This window comes from Temnothorax curvispinosus, unplaced genomic scaffold (assembly GCF_003070985.1).
Source record: "Temnothorax curvispinosus isolate PA1 unplaced genomic scaffold, ASM307098v1 QBEX01016681.1, whole genome shotgun sequence".
Taxonomy (NCBI): domain Eukaryota; kingdom Metazoa; phylum Arthropoda; class Insecta; order Hymenoptera; family Formicidae; genus Temnothorax; species Temnothorax curvispinosus.
Genome location: NW_020226461.1, coordinates 1 through 19,114, shown reverse-complemented (window position 1 = coordinate 19,114; position 19,114 = coordinate 1). Strand labels below are relative to the sequence as shown.

The following is a 19,114-nucleotide window of genomic DNA, read 5'->3' as shown; positions in this document are numbered from 1 at the left end:
TTTTTTAAATAAAATATACTTAAATGCCTATCAATGCCGTGGGAGTTTGTCTCTGATCCTTTTAAATGTTTTATATGATTAAAATTTATGTATTTGAGATTAATATGATTCTCTGAATGTGTGATATATCCGGTTTATAATCATTATTTTAGAGCGTAATATTTTTTTAATAAAAAAAATATAAGTATATGAATTAATTGTATAATTATAAGTATAGGTAAATTTTTTTTATAAGTACAAAGCATGTGAAAAGATTACTTTGTGACTAATCTCTCTGATTAACTTATCAAGTGACCTATTAGAGCATTTTGATAAAATTATCAATTTTTTGTTGTTATCGATGTATGTTGTTATAAGTAAAAAGATTAGATTGGTGATAACGAATTATATATAGTTAGATGTTTTTGTGCTTTAAGCAATCCTGCCGGTTAAATTATCAGCATTTTTGTTCAACTCATAATAATTCTATTTGGTAATTCGGCAAAATTTTTGATTGTCTGACTTGTGTTTTCAATTTTGCTAATTTGACTTGTTGCGTTTCAGTGCACTCCAACTGTGTATCCCGCCGAGCCATTCGATGCAAACGCGGACGCCACTATCTTGCGTAAAGCGATGAAGGGATTCGGCACGGACGAGAAGGCGATCATCGACGTGCTTACAAAGAGAGGCATTGTACAGAGACTGGAGATCGCGGAGGCGTTCAAGACCATGTACGGAAAAGATCTGATCAGCGATTTGAAGAGCGAGCTGACTGGAAAACTGGAGGATGTCATTGTTGCCCTTATGACCCCGTTGCCTCATTACTATGCCAAAGAGCTGCACGACGCGATTAGCGGTATGGGTACTGATGAGGAGGCAATTGTCGAGATTCTATGCACTCTCAGCAACTATGGCATCCGTACGATCGCCACGTTTTACGAAAATTGTAAGATTTTTGTTATCTCGATTTATTATGTGCTTATATAGTTAGATTTTCTTCTATTAAGAAATACATTATTTTGAATAGTGTACGGCAAAAGCCTTGAGAGCGATTTGGAGGGCGATACATCGGGCCATTTCAAGAGATTGCTAGTATCCCTCGTGCAGGCAAACAGAGATGAAAATCAAGCGATCGATCAGGCTCAAGCGGTCGCTGATGCTCAAGCGTTATACGAAGCTGGTATGTCGTGAAATTTTTTCATCGAGTTCTCCTTTAGAAAATTTCTCTTTATCTGTTGATTGAAAAATTGAAATGTTTGGTCGCTTTAAATGTATTTCGTGATGCGCAATGTTCCATTTTTTAATTTTGACACAGGTGAAAAACAATGGGGAACAGACGAATCTCAATTCAATGCAATCTTGGTATCTCGCAGCTATCAGCAACTGCGACAAACGTTTATCGAGTATGAGAAACTATCGGGACATGACGTAGAGGTTGCCATAAAGAAGGAATTTTCTGGCAACATCGAGAAAGGCTTACTTGGAATAGGTAAATAACTATTTACATATTTATTCGGACTGTCGCGAGTATGCCATATTAACATTCTTATTTACAAATCACTTGAGTTACTAATTTCATAATGTGACTAGCCCTTATGTTTCATGTTTCTTGTAAGTAAACACGCGCGCCCAGAATCAGTTGTACTTGTTCGATATATATAATTGTGCGTTCCAGCGTGAAACACGAGCGGTTGAAATAGCAGTTCAATGCGAGGAAATTATAAGTTTTTGAACGCAACGGAATATCAATAATCCCAATATAACACGATATCATGAGTCGAACTTTTCGTAAATACCTGACAACCTAGACATTTACGTTTTCTGTGAACTTTTGTAAAATGAAAAATATTTTCGCAGGGCAGAGGCAAGTTATTGCAGCAAGATTTTACTTAGCTTTTGTTTACCCGTTTGTAAAAATATTAATATGATTGTTGTTGTGATTGTCAGATAATTAGAGTTAAACACTTTTGGACACGAATATGTACCCGACAACACTTAGTAGCGTGAAGTGTAGACACACCCCCCAAACTTTTTTCATCCTCTGTTCTTTATTGATGTGTAATAATCTAATTTCCTGACTCTTTTTAATCTTAAAATACTAGTACAACTTTTGATTTTAATGAAAAAGACAAGAATATCTCTATTATTGTGTGATAATTATTAAAGAGACGTAATTTGATTCATAAATTGCATGAAAATGGTGTGTTCAATACCTGTGTGGTATTGAATTTTATATATATTATGTTATTATATATATTTATCTCCTGACAATGTTGCATGGCAACTATTACATATAACATACAAAAACATTTGTTACTACATCTGTATATTTCACACACAAATGTAGTATAATCTACATACCTATACAAAATCCGGATTGAAAATGCCGTATGAGCGTAGTATAACTCTACAGCATGGAAAGAGAATGCTCCCCTTATCAGTTTATCATATTTCTCCATATATTTTTCATTGCTTTAACGTATAATCGATACATGTAACGTTACAAATCATCTTAATTTTTGGTCGACAGTGAAATGCGTCAAGTCAAAAGTTGGATTTTTCGCTGAGCGTCTGTACGCCAGTATGCACGGCATAGGTACGAAGGATCGGACACTAATCCGTATCATTGTGTCTCGAAGTGAAATCGATTTGGGAGATATTAAAAAGGCATTCGAAGAACGCTACGGAAAGTCATTGGAGAGTTGGATAGCTGTACGTATTCCAAATTATGTGCTTCTAAAAAATTCGTTCTGTCATCTAAATTATATTTTTCAATCGGTTGCAATAAATTATTAACAAGTACATATATATATGTTACAGGGAGACACTTCGGGAGATTACAAGAAGGCACTTCTTTCCTTGGTCTCCACATAATTTTGATGAAGCTATTAAGGGTCCAGGTGCACACTTGCCTATTAATGCATTATCTACGAAAAACAACTTTATATATTTCTACATGGATTCCAGCTTAATATTGTTTAGTGTACTAATGAGGAATTAGAAAAGGTACATAGCTGCATTTTTGAATACTTATCATTTTTGTAATACTTTTTTGAAATTTTTACTTTGTAAGTAGGCCAGTAAAACTTTATGACGTTCTGCGTTCCAATCTCGTTCACATATACATAAATTATATTTAATTAAATTATATTTTATATATTCTTATTTTTATCAAAAGATTTACATAAAGAATCTCAAAGTGTAAAAGAGTGAGAAATAATTGAGAAATCAATGAAAATAAAGTAAAAAAAAACATTCTATACGATTTATTTATTTCCTCACCTTTTGTTCACATATATGTATAAATAAAAATTAATATATTTGTATGTGTGTATGTTTGCGTGTACATCTAAGCATACTTACAGATATAACAGTTTATAAAATAAATTAAAATATTACAATTTAAAACATTTTCATAAAGCATATACGTTTATCAAACTAGAAGAAAAAGTTCATTTGTGTATTATTAATTCTGCATATACAACAAACTACAAATATATACAATCAAATATCCATATGAACCAGATTAATGTCAATAAAAGTAAATTTTCTCCGAATTTTACTGTTTTTTTTTACTGTTCGCATTTGTTGTTACACTACGTACAAAGTAAAAAGACAAGTGAAAGATAGTCGATAGAACATTTTTATTCTGCTCATGCAATTAGAATAAATAATGTGGTCTCGGAGAAAACTTCACCGATATGAATATTGTTTGGTTCATGTCCATAATATCGGCAATTAACAGTATTTTCCATAGTCTTTACATATCAATGAAGTTATAACTATACTTTGTACGTTAATTGCACATATAAAGAAAATATTTTTTCAGCGCATGAATTACTGCGCCTGGTTCTAATTGCCAATTAATTATTAAAGTTATTGAAAATATTTTTTGTTTTATTTTTAATCACTTTTCCTCTCACGCTACTTTCCCACTATTTTATATTTGATCACGCACATATAAAATGAACATGTCATTATTTTAAATTAATTGTGCACACACATTTTCAATTTAAATATGCATAAATGTGATGCAAATAATGAGAGCAGCCAAAAAGAAGAAATGGAAAGATTGAAGAATACGGAGATTCCATTGTAAAATAAACAAACTTTGGAAAACAAATCTCTTTAAAACAGACATTTCTAGATAATTATGCTGCCTTTTCTCTTTTTTAACTTTTTATTCGTTTCTTTCAGCCGACCGCTTCTTCGGACAGATGTAGGAACTAAAAACGAGAGGATATTGTTTCAGTATTTTAAACATATTGCATATTTTACACATGTATACAAAATTAATAATAAAAATTAAGTAGAACCTTTATTATCCGAAAAATAGAATACATTAATAGAGGAGATAGAAACGTGTTTGGGTAATCAAATTATTGGACAAATTTTTTTAAAATTTTCCATATACTCGCAATTTCATATGTATAGTCGCCGCCAATGATTTCTTTTCTGAGGTATTCTTATGTTCCCCCCTTATCCCAGGAAAGGAATCATTGGCGGCGACTGTACATTTATTTTAAGAGATTATACAAAAATACGGATAAAATACGTGATATTAAATATGTAGGTAGTAAAAGAATCTTAGTAAACAAATGATTAACCAGTAGTTGACGGCAAATTCCAATAGAAATTACAGCAAATTGACACTTATTGAACACAGGTTAATCTAAAATGTTAATCTAATCAGGTTAATCTGATGTAAACTTGTAGTTCCATTTTTCTCGCGATCATCTTTTTTGACAAAATTTTATCATATTTCTATCAGCATTCTATCGACAGCGACAAATTCTCCGTGAATTTATAACTTTCTATCGACAAAATTTGCCAGACCTATACAAAAGTTTTTTCAACAGACTTATCTACTATTGGGGATAGTATGTATAATATACATAATAGTTTTGCTTTTATACTTTCTCTTTTCAAATTCTTTTAAATTGTTGTCAATTTTCATACAAATTTGACCTCATTAATTTTATTTCTTTTCATATTTCAGACAATTTGTCTGAAAAAAAAAACATCTTTTAGTGTTACAAAATTTTGACATTGGCACATCTTTATAAAACAAGAATATTGCATGAAATATTCTTCATGTAAGAAAGGAAGGAGATAATATTGTATTATTATTAAATTCTCTATAAATAAAAAATAATAAAGTATATATAAATACGTTATTAAAATTATCAGTTCAACGTAATTTGAAATAGTAGAATACTCAGATATAATATTACTCGGATAATACATTGGTTCTACCACATTTCAATTTATCAATCGATATTTCTTCATCAATATAAGTTTGAACTTAATGTATTAGAAAATTTAGTAACCTTGATTATCAGTGACAATTTTCTTTGGGCGTCCTCTAGGTCGACCGGACATTTTTTGACCCGGGACAAACGGATTAAACATCGCAGGCATTCTCTTAAAACACCTGAGCGCTGGTGTTGTCATCATATTGTCTATGGGTGGCCATGGTGTTTTGGGTATCGTATGAAACGTCGTGGACTCACAAACCGTATGTAAGTCAATGACATCTTTCCTGAAAAGTATTTCCAAATATGTATTTGTTCGTTAATAAAATCTATGTTCTAATATATATGTATATATGTATACATATATAACAGGTCGAGTTACATTCGTTATATTTACCCAATTTCTTCGGTTTGCTTATAAACATAAGCAAATGGTCCATTTTGTGGAACATGTCGCAGAATATACTGGCCAGGAGCCAAGGATGCTAATCCTTCGATTATATTATACAAAACGCTTAGAGAATCTTCTACCTTGACATTATAAAGTCGTTTCATTTCATTGCTCAGCGACATTGTTGTAAGCCTTTCTATTTGTATTACTTCTGCAGTGTTAGTTTCTATCCTAACTGTAATGATACAAAATTTTATATGTAGAATATAATATAATCATGTGAACCGTTCCGTATAGGACCATTTGTATAAGAGCGATCGATTATTCAAATCTTAGATTCAATCCTGATCCTCATCCCTTATGTATGCCTTGTATTATTTATAAGAGGTTGATTAAAGAATTAAAATTTTTGAATAAAAGAGTATGAGGTTATTGAGATTGTAATCTGTTTCGAGACCAATAAACTAAGACACATACACATACATAATAATTATAAAATAATACCTCTAGCTAACGATGTGTCTGGTCTAAATTTCAATGAAGCCCATTGGTGCAAGCCTTCCTCCAATGTTACAGCTTCAGCTCCAAGTCCTGTCTGATGCTCCATCCTCGGTGCTAATATTAAAAACTCTGATTTTCCGTTTGGCAACATCTGACGAAGACAAATTTCATATTTTATAATTCGATACCGATTATTAATAGGAACAGTATGGGAATACTCTTACCTCAATCCCATCCGTCTTTGTACGAACCAACATTTGATATTCCTTCACGCCGTGCTTTATTCTTTCATGCTGTGGAGATTCCGCTGGCCCTATTGTGAAAAGCTTATACGACACATTTTGTTTCATATCCATTTTAAAATCAGTTTCGCCATTTGCTGGATTATCTGAATTTCCCGGTTCGTCTGGATCTGATAAAGCCAAATCTTCTTCAAAGTTATTAAGATAATTATAAAATGTACTATCGTTACTATCCGTGTCCGAATTCGCAGCTTTCTCAGATTTGTCTTCTTTTTTCGTATATTTTGTTCTAAAATATTCATCACGATGCATAATATACACTGATTTTTATGCAATATTATACTTTATGATATATATGCTTATACTCACTCTTCTGATGATTTTCTTTCAACGTCAACGAAGTACTGTCTAAGTACATATTTATATACCCAGGTATTCTTTTGCGGTATAGTGGCGGCGCTTGGTGGTAATCTCTTATTGACGTAAACAATATTCTTTCCATGATGCGATTTCACGACCACTGGTATGAGCCACGAGTTTGAATAATCCGGATCTATGTTGTTCAACAGACACTTGAGGCCACTAGACGAAATAACAAAGTCTGCATCAGCTTCTCTCGCAAGACTCTCGCAATATGAATCCTCGCTCACGGGTAATCTGAAATGTTGCGTCACATTGTCAGGCGCGATGCACACAGGGAATCTTCTGAACAACTCGTCATGATTCGTAAATAACGAAACTTTTACCAGATCGAGTTTCGGCAATGTCACCTTCGAAAAGGTTCCCTAAAAATGATAAAATAATTAAATGCACATTCAAATTGAGTACGTCGGATAAATATCGATATCATGTTGCGATAACTTGCCTCTCGTAAACAAGAGATGAATGTTACTTTAATGGCTTTGATTCTAAAATTATTCTTCTGTACAGAAAGTGGTATATTCATAGATTCAGCATAAAATCTCGGTAACTTTTTAAATTCCTGCATTTTTGCCTTCCATTTTAATGCGACAAATTTATTACATTTGATCAACCAGGGAAAAGAATCATCCCACTTGCTCTTTGCAAACACTAAAAATTCTTTCTGTTCTTCGGATATTGTCTCCTGCAAGGCCTGGAAAAAGTTCATTCCAATTTCAATACACAAAACACAGAAGTTTTTTAAAATTGTTGCTCATACATAAAAATAAAGTTAAACTGTTTTTCGTTTTTTCTTTTCTGTCTTAACCAGTCCAAATTAAGAATGTTAAAATGCTCAATAAGAGATATTTATTCACCATGTATTCTTGCAATTCCTTCCTTTCTTCGTCGTTCATTCCCTTTCTTTCATTGCTAGATAATCTCAATAAAACTCGAAGGCACATAGTTTGCTGTTCCTTATTCAAACGAGACCTTTTAGGAAAGTAAAACGGCAATTTTCTTATTCCAGGTACATAAAACTTGTGTTTTTGCACACGAGTGTTACTCCCGTGCTCGACTTCTTGCTCATCCTTGTCCTCCGTGTCGCTGGAAAGTACCTCGCCATCCTCACGGAGATACTTTTTAATCAACTCTACATCGACATCGGCATAGTCGCTTTTGATATCGTCAAACGGATCTGTGAAGCAGTCGTTCATGATTCTATACATCGCACTTTCGCGCTCCATTCTCTCGTCCCTGATGAATACATTGTCTATCATGTCCTCCAACGCGGGATACCTACAACAATGCGACAATAATAAACAGTAATATACAAAAACACATGTTCATATTCAATCAATACAAATAAAATAAGTACAAAATATAAATATAAACAAATTTAAAAAAATGATCAAAGCACGTGTTTGACGCACGTGTCACATCGCAATCATTCCATAATTATGGACAAAAAAAAATGTACTCCAATCGTACAAATCGTAATCATAAGCAGAATAAATAGAAATTGCAAAATCCATTTATACAAGATTCTGTGCGCTTTGACGCTTGAAATCGTTGCACGTACCAGTCGAGGTTCCGGAATCTCTCCATGTTCAAACGATAGATACTGTTTATATGGTAATAGGATTGTTTATATTTTAAAACATGTTTTTCGTTCGTCACGTTCGACGAACAATAACAAGCTGCGTTGGCCGACAAAACATTTCACGCTGAATTTACAATAATTTTCTTTTTTATATTATTCTTCACGCTTCTAGATGCTTTCCTTGTCCGCTTCCACTGTTTTTTCGCGTGCACAATGACCAATGCACAATGCACATTGCACGAGTTTTTGTTGTCCTTGAGTGCAGAAAGTGTAGCGATTCGCTTTCAAAAGGGTGACGCAGTGCGAGCACCAAGAAGTGTAAAGAGGTGCAGGTAAAGCTGCACCTGCAAGTTAAAACTTATCTCTGTCAGCTGGATAAATAATAATATATTTTTCCCTGAAAAATCTCTTTTTATTTCGTTAGATAGCCGAGTCGTATGAACGGTTTCCATTGAAAATTGGATGATTTAATTAAAATCATCCGTAGTGTCTTGTCTCGCGAGGTCAGCGGAGTTACGTCAAGCGCGGCTGGAACGATCATTTCGGCGAAATGAATTTCGGAAGGGTTGCTAACATTAACGTTTTTCGCAAAATTCGACAGCTCGGTAAGTCTCGCGCAAGTGTCGTGACAGTTTCAATCGTGCGCTTCCTTCGTTTCGCGAGCTAGACTGAATTTTTCGTACCTAACCTAAAAAAATGCGTTTACATAATCTTTTGATAAACCGAGAGGATATCGTGCAGTAAACTTTAACTGAGTTTCTAGTGTCTAAAATTTCGCACGTTACTTGACATTTTATTTATTATTTATTTTATTGTTGTATTACCTATTTTATTTTTTATTTTATATTAACACATCTTTATTATATTGTTATTGTATCTTTTTACTGATTTCATGATTTATATTTGAAAGGATCAATAGTCAAAATGTCATGACAACTGTACTAACAGTTTGCCAGTTGGTCGAATAACAAATCATTGTTACTTATTTACTGTCAAAGCCAAGTTTTATGTCATTGTTTTAAGATTATATGGTGATCGGCGATTCTGTTGCAGAGACATTGGTCAAGCCTGGCGGATTACTTGTGCGAAGCTGCAATCCAACGCAATTTCCCAAGTCGACATCGAGTCTCACGAATCTGAGCCGCTCTGTGATTCCTGACGCGAGCAATTATCCAAAATGCCGTATTCTGTCCAAGGTTGTCGGTTCTAGAACTTCTACTCCAATTTTGTTTCTATCATCTATTTCTATTTTCTAAGAAAAATAGGAATAGGTAGGTATGTTGACAAAATGTACTTTACTGTCATATCTCTTTCAGCTGCCTGCACAATCCACGGTCAGCATGACCCAAACTCGTGCGGCAAGCGCTCAAGGCGATCACGTGCGATTGTGGGTGATAGAGAGAATAGTGTCCGCATCCTTCCTGGCGCTAATACCCGCCGCCCTGATCTTCGAAAATAAATTTATCGATATATTATTGGCAGCTGCCATTGTCATGCACACACATTGGTAATTGATATTATCTGACAGTTTAACATTTCTTTTTTCTAATTTAATTTCGTATAATATTCTATTATGGAGCATATTAATCTGAAAGAATAAATTTTATTACGCAGGGGATTGGAAGCTATCGTTCTCGACTATGCACGGCCCATCGTGGTTGGTACATTAGTTCCAAAAGTAGCGTTCTTGATGCTAAATCTATTGTCCGCCGCTACTCTAGCCGGCCTGCTTGTGCTGATCTATAACGGCCCCGGCCTTACAAAGGTCATTAAAAATGGCTGGGCAATAGGTAAAGATAGACAGAAAGCCAGTTAAATATGATTATTACAGCAGGAACAATTTGTTTGTGTTACATATATGAAGAACTTTTTAAGACGGTAGCTTATAAATTATTCGAGAATAAATTATTTACTTATTCAACAACTTTTCCTCTTTATACTACCTAAATTTTCATATGTGACTTACAAATTGAATAACAGTGAGTTATGAATGTCTAGTGGAGGATATTGTAAAGGATTGTAATTTATAGTATGTATATATGCGATTTAAAAACAGAAAGATATAATTAATGCCATTAATATTTATGCTACAAATCAATGATAACAAACAATATTTTTTTTTTCGTTATTGTCATTATATATGCATAATAAATGTACAACAGGCCGCGACAGGTCAACAGTGAGTTAAGTGAGATTTAATTGCCGGTAGAGGTAGCAGCCTTGTCTATGAAGGTCGCCAGTTTCACATCCCTCTGCGACAGTCCGTTCACGTCGTGGGACGACAGAGTAACATTTACTTTATTGTAAACATTGAACCATTCGGGATGGTGGTCCATCTTCTCAGCTTGTAAAGCTACCCTCGTCATAAATCCGAAGGCCTAGAAATCGAATTGCGTCGCCAGGTAGCTGGACAAACCCACAACAGTTGTGAACAGCTAAATTTGACATACCTCATTGAAGTTTTTGAACACAAACTCCTTGTAGATCGCATCCCTGTTCGCTTGGACAGTCCATCCCGTCGACAGCAACGGGCTCAAGTTCTGCTCTCTTTCCTCCGGAGTTAGTTTACTCTGATAAGGATCAACAGAGAAAAACGCTTCCATAAATTATCATAATTTATATTCTTTTATATAAATTACGATCAAACATAATTCGCCTAATATCTCTTTGTTCGTTATTTGCGACATATGTGGCACAGTGCCTTTATATAATCCTCATTAATAATCTTCATTTAAATATCGTTCAGGATGTATGCATAGAAATGTGACAAGATTTGTGTAACAAGTGGCTGACCATCGCCATATCACTTTCACCGCGGAAGGACTCGCCCAAGGATTTTGTACGTCCCAATTAAGTACTCGATCGAAATTCTTTTGTCCAAACACTCTGAACAATCTGCGACGAGTTCGCGGCAAATCTGACGAAGGGCTTACCATCTTGGCTCTCCTCGAGACAGCGGCGGATAAATCTCTGCGGTCCAGAATGCGCGATATGCACTTTCGAACGTGATCCCCTCCACTCGCGCGCCTGGTCAATACGGCTATCATTTTATATCGATGGCTCTATGTATTCTTAAGAAACTGAATTCCTCGCCGTATCGCAATTTCGCAATCATGCAGCGGACGTGATAAATGGCTCGTTTTTTTTCGCAGCGTGTTAAGAAAGACGAACCAATTTCTAAACGATTCCCTAACCTCTTGTTTCGTTGTGGATCCCGCCGTATCGGTTTCCATATCAAGGACAAGTTAAAATGTTGATAAATATACTGATAGGAATAAATTCTTTGTACAAATAATTCCGAAAAACAAAGAAATAATTTCTCGAATATTATTTTCGAATAGGACATTTTTAAATGTAAATTTTTTTTCATTTATTCTTATTCCATTTCATTTAGCAGAATGCGCGTATATATAGTGCGCGCGCGCACACGCACGTCGCACACCTACGAAAAAACTATCTTTTATTCTTTATCTACAATACACATAATAAAATGTTTCTTGAATTTTTTTCGTAGTACACAAGTCACAATTTGTAAAAAATGTTTCTTAAATGTACAAAAATCGAAGAGAATCTGTATCGGTATAAGAATATAGAGATGTATATTTTAGATATTTACATTTTATGAGACTATCAATAGATTTCATGACTGTACAAAACACACAAACAAAACTTTATTTCTTTTTTAATTTTAGTCAGAGGCTTAGGAAGTGTTAAAAAAAAAATAGATTTATCCTGTCAAACATAAATAAAAAAAATCTATAGTTTAATAAAGTCATTGATTCGATTTCGCCGATTTCTTTCCTTTCTTGACTAGAGTCACCGGCGGTGGCAATGGAACTTTAAGCACGATGATCTTCTTATCTTCCTTAGTGGGCACTGCTCCGATAATTTTCGCGAGGTCCGTCAACTTCTTTAGACTCGTTCGCGTTTCCAGCATAATTCGGAATAGCTCCAAGTCGAGGACGAAGTTCGATATCGTCAGTGCGAGAATCAAGCTGTGCACGAGGCCTTTGTCCTTCATGGTGTTCGGCCTCAACCTGTAAAAAAAAAAATGTCCTTAAAGTTTTATCCGCGATTTATGTAACCGATGCTCACTCACCGTCCGTTCGCGCTGGACACGCTGTACGTGTCGATAATGTGCTGATTCACTTCTTCAGAAATCGGGCATATGACAACATCGCGTCTCTTCGCGTTCTTCAATGGCATGGCAAACCACGCGTTGACCATTTCAATGTAGAGCAAAAGGGCTATCTTGTTCACATTGTCTGGATCCGATTGTACAACTTTTAAAGTGCGTTTGAAGAATTTTCCCTTTCTACGCGACCAAAAAGATACGTGTATAATAATATTGTATAAATGAAAAATACAGATGATAACACTGGTAAAGAATATAAAAATTAGGAAGTACCCTTCCACATCCCCATTGAGAACCTCCATTGCGTGCTCATACAACGTTTCCAATTTACTCTTGGGAATAATATCATATACATTGTACACATCTTTGACATTACTCGCATTCCTGTTGCACGGAGGTAGTATCCCACTTGACATACAGTCCTCGGCTTGTAATTCAGTTGATAAATCTAGCCGGTCAATTTCAACATCTGCCGGAAAACATATAACTTGGTGAGGTTTTTGTGTGTGATAAAAATGATCTGACATTACAACATATTTAAACGGATATTACTTGAAAATTCAATTATATGATAACATGAAGAAAAGGACTTTCTTACTTGACACTGTTTTCTCAAGTTGTTCCTTAATGGAATCGACATTCACTTTCAGCTTCTCAAATTGCTCAGTTCTACGTTTAACTCTCTTAGATCCAAATTGCTTGTTCAGTATAAAAATCTTTTCTTCCACGTTATCCTTGCTGTCGTCCACGCCGGGTTTCTCGAGTACTGGAGTTACTTGCCACCGCTCGGCCTCCAACAATCGTACTTTGCCTGTCCTTTTATTGTGGAGCACCAACATCGTTCGCGTTGACTCCTTCTCACAATCCGGCCTGTAACCTTTGTAAACAATGTGTCCATTTGACAAGGCCAACACAGTTTTGTCGTCCTTCTGATCGTGGAACAAGCCGCACGACATCTCCTTGACTTCTTCATCCTTAAGCTCGCCATTTTGGAAGTTCACTATATGACAAATTTATACATATGAATTATTTATTATGTATTTTAAGTTAATATAAAAATGATTGTGTACAATAAACAATTGACATAATAAAATGTGATAATTGAACGTACTGATAAAAGATATATAATATAATATACATATATATAATTTTTTAATACATAAATATAAAACATTATATTTGAATATTGATAATATTAAAATATATGCGGTTAGAAAATAATAAGGTTGTGAGAGGGCTGTTTATCTTACCAATAATTGGCTGAATTTTGTCTGATTGCACAATTACGTCTTCGATAATCGCTTTGAGCCGCTTCATTTTTCATTTATTCATATGTTTCACCGGTATCGTTCTCGTTTTGATGTAATTAACCTATCTCTTAAAAATGTTGCTTTTCGCGTGACACGTACAGGTTAGGATCGCGAGGAGACAAAATTAAGCGCTGTTCACATCGCGTGTTTTGTGCGTAATTTTTCAGTTGGTCGTGAGTTCGTGAAATGGTAAACTTCTTCAGTCAATCATGGCCACGAACACGATAATGAATTTGAGAAATTAAACAAATGCAAAATTATTCAAAACTACGAGATTAAAATAGTTTGAAATTTATAATAAAAATGTAAAATGTCATTTTAGGTAAAGAGGATTGCAAATGGGAAGGAGATGCAATCTGATTGGCTACGCCACGTTGTTGCTATTTTTTTTTCGAATAAACCGCAATCTTTAATAAAATAATTTATTATTTATTTTATGCTTGCAGAAGAATTTAAATATATAAAAAGAGTAATTGCGGAATTGACCAGAAGGCAACTATAACTGAATTTCGATTAATTTAATCATTAGAGCTGATTAATTCAATCGGCAGAATTACTCAATTCAGACCTTATATTAAATATATAGGGTCGGAATTGAAAAATGTGTTGCATAGTTGGATTAGCCACGTTCTGAACTTTAATAGTATCTTTATTTTGCCTCTCTTGAAATTTTATTTGAAAATAAAATTTTATTTTTTTTCTATATTTTTTTTATTGGAATAAAACGCTAGTGAAAAGTAATTTTTTTCCTATGTATCCCATTACAGCAATCGATGACAATTTTCAAGTTTGTAATGTTAACCATTCGGGTTTAGAAATTAATAATACAGAAAAAAAGTACAAATAAAAAAAAATTTTATTATGTACAACACGCTAATCGTAACATACTAATTTTCAGTATGGTCTTAAATGTTGTCCAATATAGTTATATAACATTATCTTCCTAATATCTCCCTCATTATCCCATAGCTATTAATGTCATGAATAATACACGCAACCATATATTTCTATTATCATACAGTTCTAAACATAAAAAGTACATATAAGAAAATATTAAAATCTTTGAAAGATAATTTTTTTTATAAAATTTTAATAGGACTTGGAAAATTAGTAATAACGCTTGCTTTCTCTAAACACAGTTTAAACTACAGTTTTAAAATTTAAATTTATACTTTAAAATTATCTTCTCTATTGTGAATAACAAATTATCATGTGTGCAAAAAAAAATCCAAATAAATGAATATAAAGGTGAGATGTGAAGTTAAATATCACTATCATAAATAGTTTCGAACATAAGTTAAGAAATATGAAAAACTGCTAGTTGATTTGCAGCTTTGAACTTTTTCAGGCCTTCTAGAAAATTCCAATCTATTTTCTTACTCAATAACCAAGTCATGTTCTTCAATTTCTTGGAATGTAGTATTAACCGTTTTTATCCAATCGTTTATTCTTTTCTCCTGCTCTTTTTCTGTTTTTGTAAGTTTCTTTTTCTTTGTACGTGTTTTGACATTTTCCTTCTCCTCTTCATCCTCGCTATGTTCTGAAAAATCAAACTTCACGGCACGTTTTCTCCTATATGAATGCTGGGGTGGCTGTAACATTTTAAATAAACATAATTAATAAGTAATACGATATATATAAACAAACATGCAAAAATATATAACGTTAATAAATACCTTTGAAAAATGTGTGGGTTCTAAATCCATAAACAAGGGAGCGTTATTTCCAATATTTGACAGTCTCTCAGTTTCGGACAAGATATCAAATGTGTCAGAAAAATTGAGAAAATCCACCATTTGTCTATTCTTTTGCTCCCCGAGAGGTTTATCAATTTCAGTATGCGTTTGGTCCACCGCTTGTTTATTATCCCCGTTAACATTCGGTCTCTGTAAATTTTTTATTTCTCCCAGTGATATTCTGGCGGGTGCTGGTCGTGCAGACTTACTTACAGCTGCCGCTCGAACTTTCTCCGGAGCCTGATTCTCCGAAATTGGTAATTTCCTTTGAATTACACGCTTTTTGCGAAGACCGATCTTTTTCGTTTTTCTTTCCAAGTCTTTTTGGCTTTTATTTTCCTTATTCACGTCCATATTTTCTTTATCCATTTCCGTGCTCCTTTTCTTCTCCTTATTTTCTTTATTCGTTTCGGAATTCCTATATGGCGTACTCTGAATAAAGTGTTTAGTTTGAGAAAACGTTAATGTTGGTGGTCGCCAGGGACTTCCAAGATCGAAATTACTTGCCGTCTTCACAATAGGAGACAAAGTTTTCGTCAATAAGGAATATTTAAATGTGCCGTCGTGTTCCTTCAACGTTTTATTATCAAATATATTCTTCGGCCGAAAGGGCCGTGAGTCATCGGTATTGTTAGGTGGGGTTTTAGTTACTACAATATCATTTGCATTTTCAATAGATATAATTCTTGGTTTGCTCGTGCTTCCTTTCGTTTGTCCTGCAAACGTTCTGTCGGGTAAAGTTGTTTCTCCTACGGCTTGAACATTTGTATATGTTTTTAATGTTTCCGTTTCCATAATATTTTCCGTCGATTTTTCCATCGTCTGAATATCCTCGTCTATTCTCGGTGGTTCGACCTCTTCCCCAGTATCTTTGTTTACTGATTCCTCTAGCATCTGAATATTTGTCTTTATTTCCGATGTTTCAATTTTCTTCGCAACATCTTTCGTCGATTCCACAGCTCTCGAAAATTTTGAAGGATTGCTCTGTGCGATCCCCACAGAAAGATTCGCATCAGATTCGGGAGGTTTGATCACCTCACGGTCAATTATTTTTGATTGCGTAGTAACTTTCTTACGTGTCGTTTTCTTGATTATTTTGCCTTTCCCTTTGTTAATATTTTTTCTTACCTGCTTCTTCTTCTTCTTAGTAGCTTTCTCTCTCGAGTCATTAATGTCGAACTTAAAGTCGTACACGTCATTCTTTTCTTCCGAGGATTTCTCAGAAGGTTCTACAGGTTTTTTGTACACAGGTACTTTTTTACCAACTTGCAAATTCAGCTTCTCCACCACTACCACGCTGTCCTGTTGCTTCGGCGAGATATATCGCTGCAACAATCTCGAGTCCTCGCAGTAGTTTTTTATATTCCGACGAGGACGTAAACGTGAAATCGCTGGTGTCTGACTGTTTCTTAGAGACGCATTTTCCTTCGACACACGCAGGCTCCTGCTTCTCAGACAAACGTTAACCTTCTTCGAGCTTCTGTTGGTAGCAGCAACTTTTCTGGGTTTGAGCTTCTTTTCGGGCACGGCCCTTACCGTTGGTTCACGAGGTCTCAGACGAGAAACACGCGTGGACGCTCCGGTTGTAGCCATTATATGCTCAGATTTCTTCTAAATCTGGAAATATATTTAACATATGTATACAAATTTGTTTTTAGATATCAATAAGAAGATATCGATATAATAGAATCAGAGATACAGCAGTGGCCTCCGACAATTTGATTGACCTTCGATGCGAAAAACATCTGGTGACGTATGTCAACTCACCTGGATCACGACGGGCGGGAAACGGTTATGCGAGCGTGGAAGTTGCACGGTCAACGAGCACTCGATCGCGGAAATCTAATGAACGTGTGACGTGTCAGCTATCAGACTGAACGTATTTAACAGACGGTGACGTGATATCGCGCAAATCTGCATCGCATAATACGCTCTTCGAGGAACTCCGAGCAAAAATCGCAAAACCTTTCGACCTCACCGCAACGCAACTCTTGTGCAAAATGTCGGCGACACGAGTGCCAACCCTCGCGCATTTCCACCATTGGCAGGCGTACCAATACGTTCACAGTTTTTTTCGATTAGAGGTTAGGTTAGGTTAGGATTAGGTTCTGGAGGTTATAATTGGTTATAATTTGTTATTATCGTTCCGGCTGTTTGCCGCTTCGCGTGTTTATAGATATTTTACAAAGTTTCATTAATCGCTTTGCGCAGAACCGACAAATATTGCGAGATGCGAGCAAGCTGGGACAAGTATTATTCGACGTCGAGCTAGCGAATTTTGCGTAATTAAAATTCCATCTTTGTAATTAACCTAAAATAATTGAGAAATGGCCGATGAAAAGTCTGTGGTGCAAGAATTCAAGTTGGATCCGGATTGCGAATTGAGATTCGAGGTGGAGAGCAAGAATGAAAAAGTTACATTGGAGGTAATGGGACACAACTCCTCTCGGAGAAATTTATTTCATTTATTGCTAACTCATTTATTTTATTGCCAGGTAACACGAAATTTTGTTATTGCAGTTAAAGAATGGCCTGGCGGAAGTTTTTGGCACGGAATTGGTGAAAGGGAAAAAGTATGAGTTTACCGCCGGTGCAAAAGTTGCGGTTTACACTTGGCAAGGCTGTACCGTTGAACTAGTCGGGAAGACGGACGTCAGCTATGTAGCTAAGGAGACGCCTATGGGGCTATACCTGAATTGCCACGCGGCGATGGAACGGATGAGAGAGACGGCGGAGAAGGATGACACTCGAGGTCCGATAACGATGGTCGTGGGTCCTTGCGACGTGGGAAAGTCGACGCTTTGTAGAATATTGTTGAACTATGCCGTTAGAATGGGCAGAAGACCGATTTTCGTCGATCTCGACGTCGGTCAGGGACACATAGCTATTCCTGGCACCGTAGGTGCCTTGCTGGTGGAACGACCTTCCAGCATAGTGGAGGGTTTCAGCCAGCAAGCTCCATTGGTCTTCCATTTCGGACACAAAACGCCACAAACCAACGTAACGTTGTACAACTTGCTTGTGACGCGTTTAGCGGAGGTTTGCTCGGACAGGCTGCAAGCCAACAAGAAGGCCAAGGCGTCCGGAGTCGTCATAAATACGTGTGGTTGGGTCAAGGGAGACGGCTACAAGTTACTCACTCACGCCGCGCAGGCGTTCGAGGTGGATGCAATTCTGGTGTTGGATCAGGAGAGACTCTACAACGAATTGGTGAGAGATATGCCGGACTTCGTGAAGGTGGTCTTTTTGCCGAAGAGCGGCGGCGTTGTCGAGAGGAGTCAGACACAGAGGATCGAGGCGAGAGATCAGGGCGTTAGAGAATACTTCTACGGTTCTCGGAATCCACTGTATCCGCATAGTTTCGAGGTGAAGTGGAGCGAGGCGAGATTGTACAAGATCGGGGCGCCCGTTTTACCAGCGTCTTGTATGCCGTTGGGCATGAAGGCGGAGGACAACCTGACGAAATTGGTGGCCGTTACGCCGGGACCCAGTTTATTGCATCACTTGCTTTCCGTGTCCTTTGCCGATTCTCCCGAGGATGACGTCGTGCAGACTAATGTAGC

The 19,114-nt window shown here is 35.8% G+C and overlaps 6 protein-coding genes across 6 annotated transcripts; 3 read left to right on the top strand and 3 right to left on the bottom strand.

Moving 5' to 3' along the window:
- Window positions 1-528: 528 nt before the first annotated feature.
- On the top strand, window positions 529-3,215 carry LOC112466900 (annexin B9-like; the record flags this gene model as incomplete). Its single annotated transcript, XM_025035248.1, has 5 exons — window positions 529-925; window positions 1,007-1,159; window positions 1,295-1,468; window positions 2,510-2,691; window positions 2,800-3,215. Coding segments are annotated over 5 exons (960 nt in total), but the record flags the coding sequence as incomplete, so codon positions are not given.
- A 97-nt stretch (window positions 3,216-3,312) lies between these two features.
- On the bottom strand, window positions 3,313-8,666 carry LOC112466896. The gene is made up of 9 exons (XM_025035243.1): window positions 8,350-8,666; window positions 7,646-8,066; window positions 7,234-7,482; window positions 6,738-7,153; window positions 6,351-6,657; window positions 6,130-6,277; window positions 5,632-5,860; window positions 5,310-5,521; window positions 3,313-4,205 (listed from the first exon to the last, which is right to left on the bottom strand). Exons 1-9 carry the CDS (start codon window positions 8,373-8,375, stop codon window positions 4,123-4,125), a joined length of 2,091 nt encoding a protein of 696 aa, XP_024891011.1. The 5' UTR covers window positions 8,376-8,666; the 3' UTR covers window positions 3,313-4,122.
- A 15-nt stretch (window positions 8,667-8,681) lies between these two features.
- Window positions 8,682-10,294, top strand: LOC112466898 (succinate dehydrogenase [ubiquinone] cytochrome b small subunit, mitochondrial-like). The gene is made up of 4 exons (XM_025035245.1): window positions 8,682-8,975; window positions 9,424-9,566; window positions 9,687-9,877; window positions 9,985-10,294. Exons 1-4 carry the CDS (start codon window positions 8,921-8,923, stop codon window positions 10,184-10,186), a joined length of 591 nt encoding a protein of 196 aa, XP_024891013.1. The 5' UTR covers window positions 8,682-8,920; the 3' UTR covers window positions 10,187-10,294.
- On the bottom strand, window positions 10,178-14,066 carry LOC112466899. Its single transcript, XM_025035247.1, has 7 exons — window positions 13,756-14,066; window positions 13,104-13,505; window positions 12,779-12,974; window positions 12,470-12,685; window positions 12,191-12,407; window positions 10,821-10,940; window positions 10,178-10,748 (listed from the first exon to the last, which is right to left on the bottom strand). The coding sequence occupies exons 1-7, from the start codon at window positions 13,820-13,822 to the stop codon at window positions 10,566-10,568; spliced, it is 1,401 nt and encodes a 466-aa protein (XP_024891015.1). The 5' UTR covers window positions 13,823-14,066; the 3' UTR covers window positions 10,178-10,565.
- A 474-nt stretch (window positions 14,067-14,540) lies between these two features.
- On the bottom strand, window positions 14,541-17,569 carry LOC112466897. The gene is made up of 3 exons (XM_025035244.1): window positions 17,319-17,569; window positions 15,492-17,168; window positions 14,541-15,407 (listed from the first exon to the last, which is right to left on the bottom strand). Exons 2-3 carry the CDS (start codon window positions 17,142-17,144, stop codon window positions 15,192-15,194), a joined length of 1,869 nt encoding a protein of 622 aa, XP_024891012.1. The 5' UTR covers window positions 17,145-17,168; window positions 17,319-17,569; the 3' UTR covers window positions 14,541-15,191.
- Window positions 17,570-17,653: 84 nt separating this feature from the next.
- On the top strand, window positions 17,654-19,109 carry LOC112466895 (protein CLP1 homolog; the record flags this gene model as incomplete). Its single annotated transcript, XM_025035242.1, has 2 exons — window positions 17,654-17,977; window positions 18,072-19,109. Coding segments are annotated over exons 1-2 (1,137 nt in total), but the record flags the coding sequence as incomplete, so codon positions are not given.
- Window positions 19,110-19,114: the final 5 nt, after the last annotated feature.

Excerpts from the sequence above, each read along its gene's own strand:
- LOC112466898 (XM_025035245.1), top strand. The coding sequence starts at position 8,921 with ATGAATTTCGGAAGGGTTGCTAACATTAACGTTTTTCGCAAAATTCGA. Across the intron at positions 8,976-9,423 it reads TCGCAAAATTCGACAGCTCG|AGACATTGGTCAAGCCTGGC; the intron begins GTAAGTCTCGCG and ends ATTCTGTTGCAG. Across the intron at positions 9,567-9,686 it reads AATGCCGTATTCTGTCCAAG|CTGCCTGCACAATCCACGGT; the intron begins GTTGTCGGTTCT and ends TATCTCTTTCAG.
- LOC112466896 (XM_025035243.1), bottom strand. The coding sequence starts at position 8,375 with ATGGAGAGATTCCGGAACCTCGACTG. Across the intron at positions 8,067-8,349 it reads AGATTCCGGAACCTCGACTG|GTATCCCGCGTTGGAGGACA; the intron begins GTACGTGCAACG and ends GCATTGTTGTAG. Across the intron at positions 6,658-6,737 it reads GAAAGAAAATCATCAGAAGA|AACAAAATATACGAAAAAAG; the intron begins GTGAGTATAAGC and ends TGAATATTTTAG.
- LOC112466897 (XM_025035244.1), bottom strand. The coding sequence starts at position 17,144 with ATGGCTACAACCGGAGCGTCCACGCGTGTTTCTCGTCTGAGACCTCGT. Across the intron at positions 15,408-15,491 it reads AACCCACACATTTTTCAAAG|CCACCCCAGCATTCATATAG; the intron begins GTATTTATTAAC and ends AAAATGTTACAG.
- LOC112466899 (XM_025035247.1), bottom strand. The coding sequence starts at position 13,822 with ATGAAGCGGCTCAAAGCGATTATCGAAGACGTAATTGTGCAATCAGAC. Across the intron at positions 12,975-13,103 it reads ACTTGAGAAAACAGTGTCAA|ATGTTGAAATTGACCGGCTA; the intron begins GTAAGAAAGTCC and ends GTTTTCCGGCAG. Across the intron at positions 10,941-12,190 it reads AAGTTCCATTGCCACCGCCG|AGTAAACTAACTCCGGAGGA; the intron begins GTGACTCTAGTC and ends GATCCTTATCAG.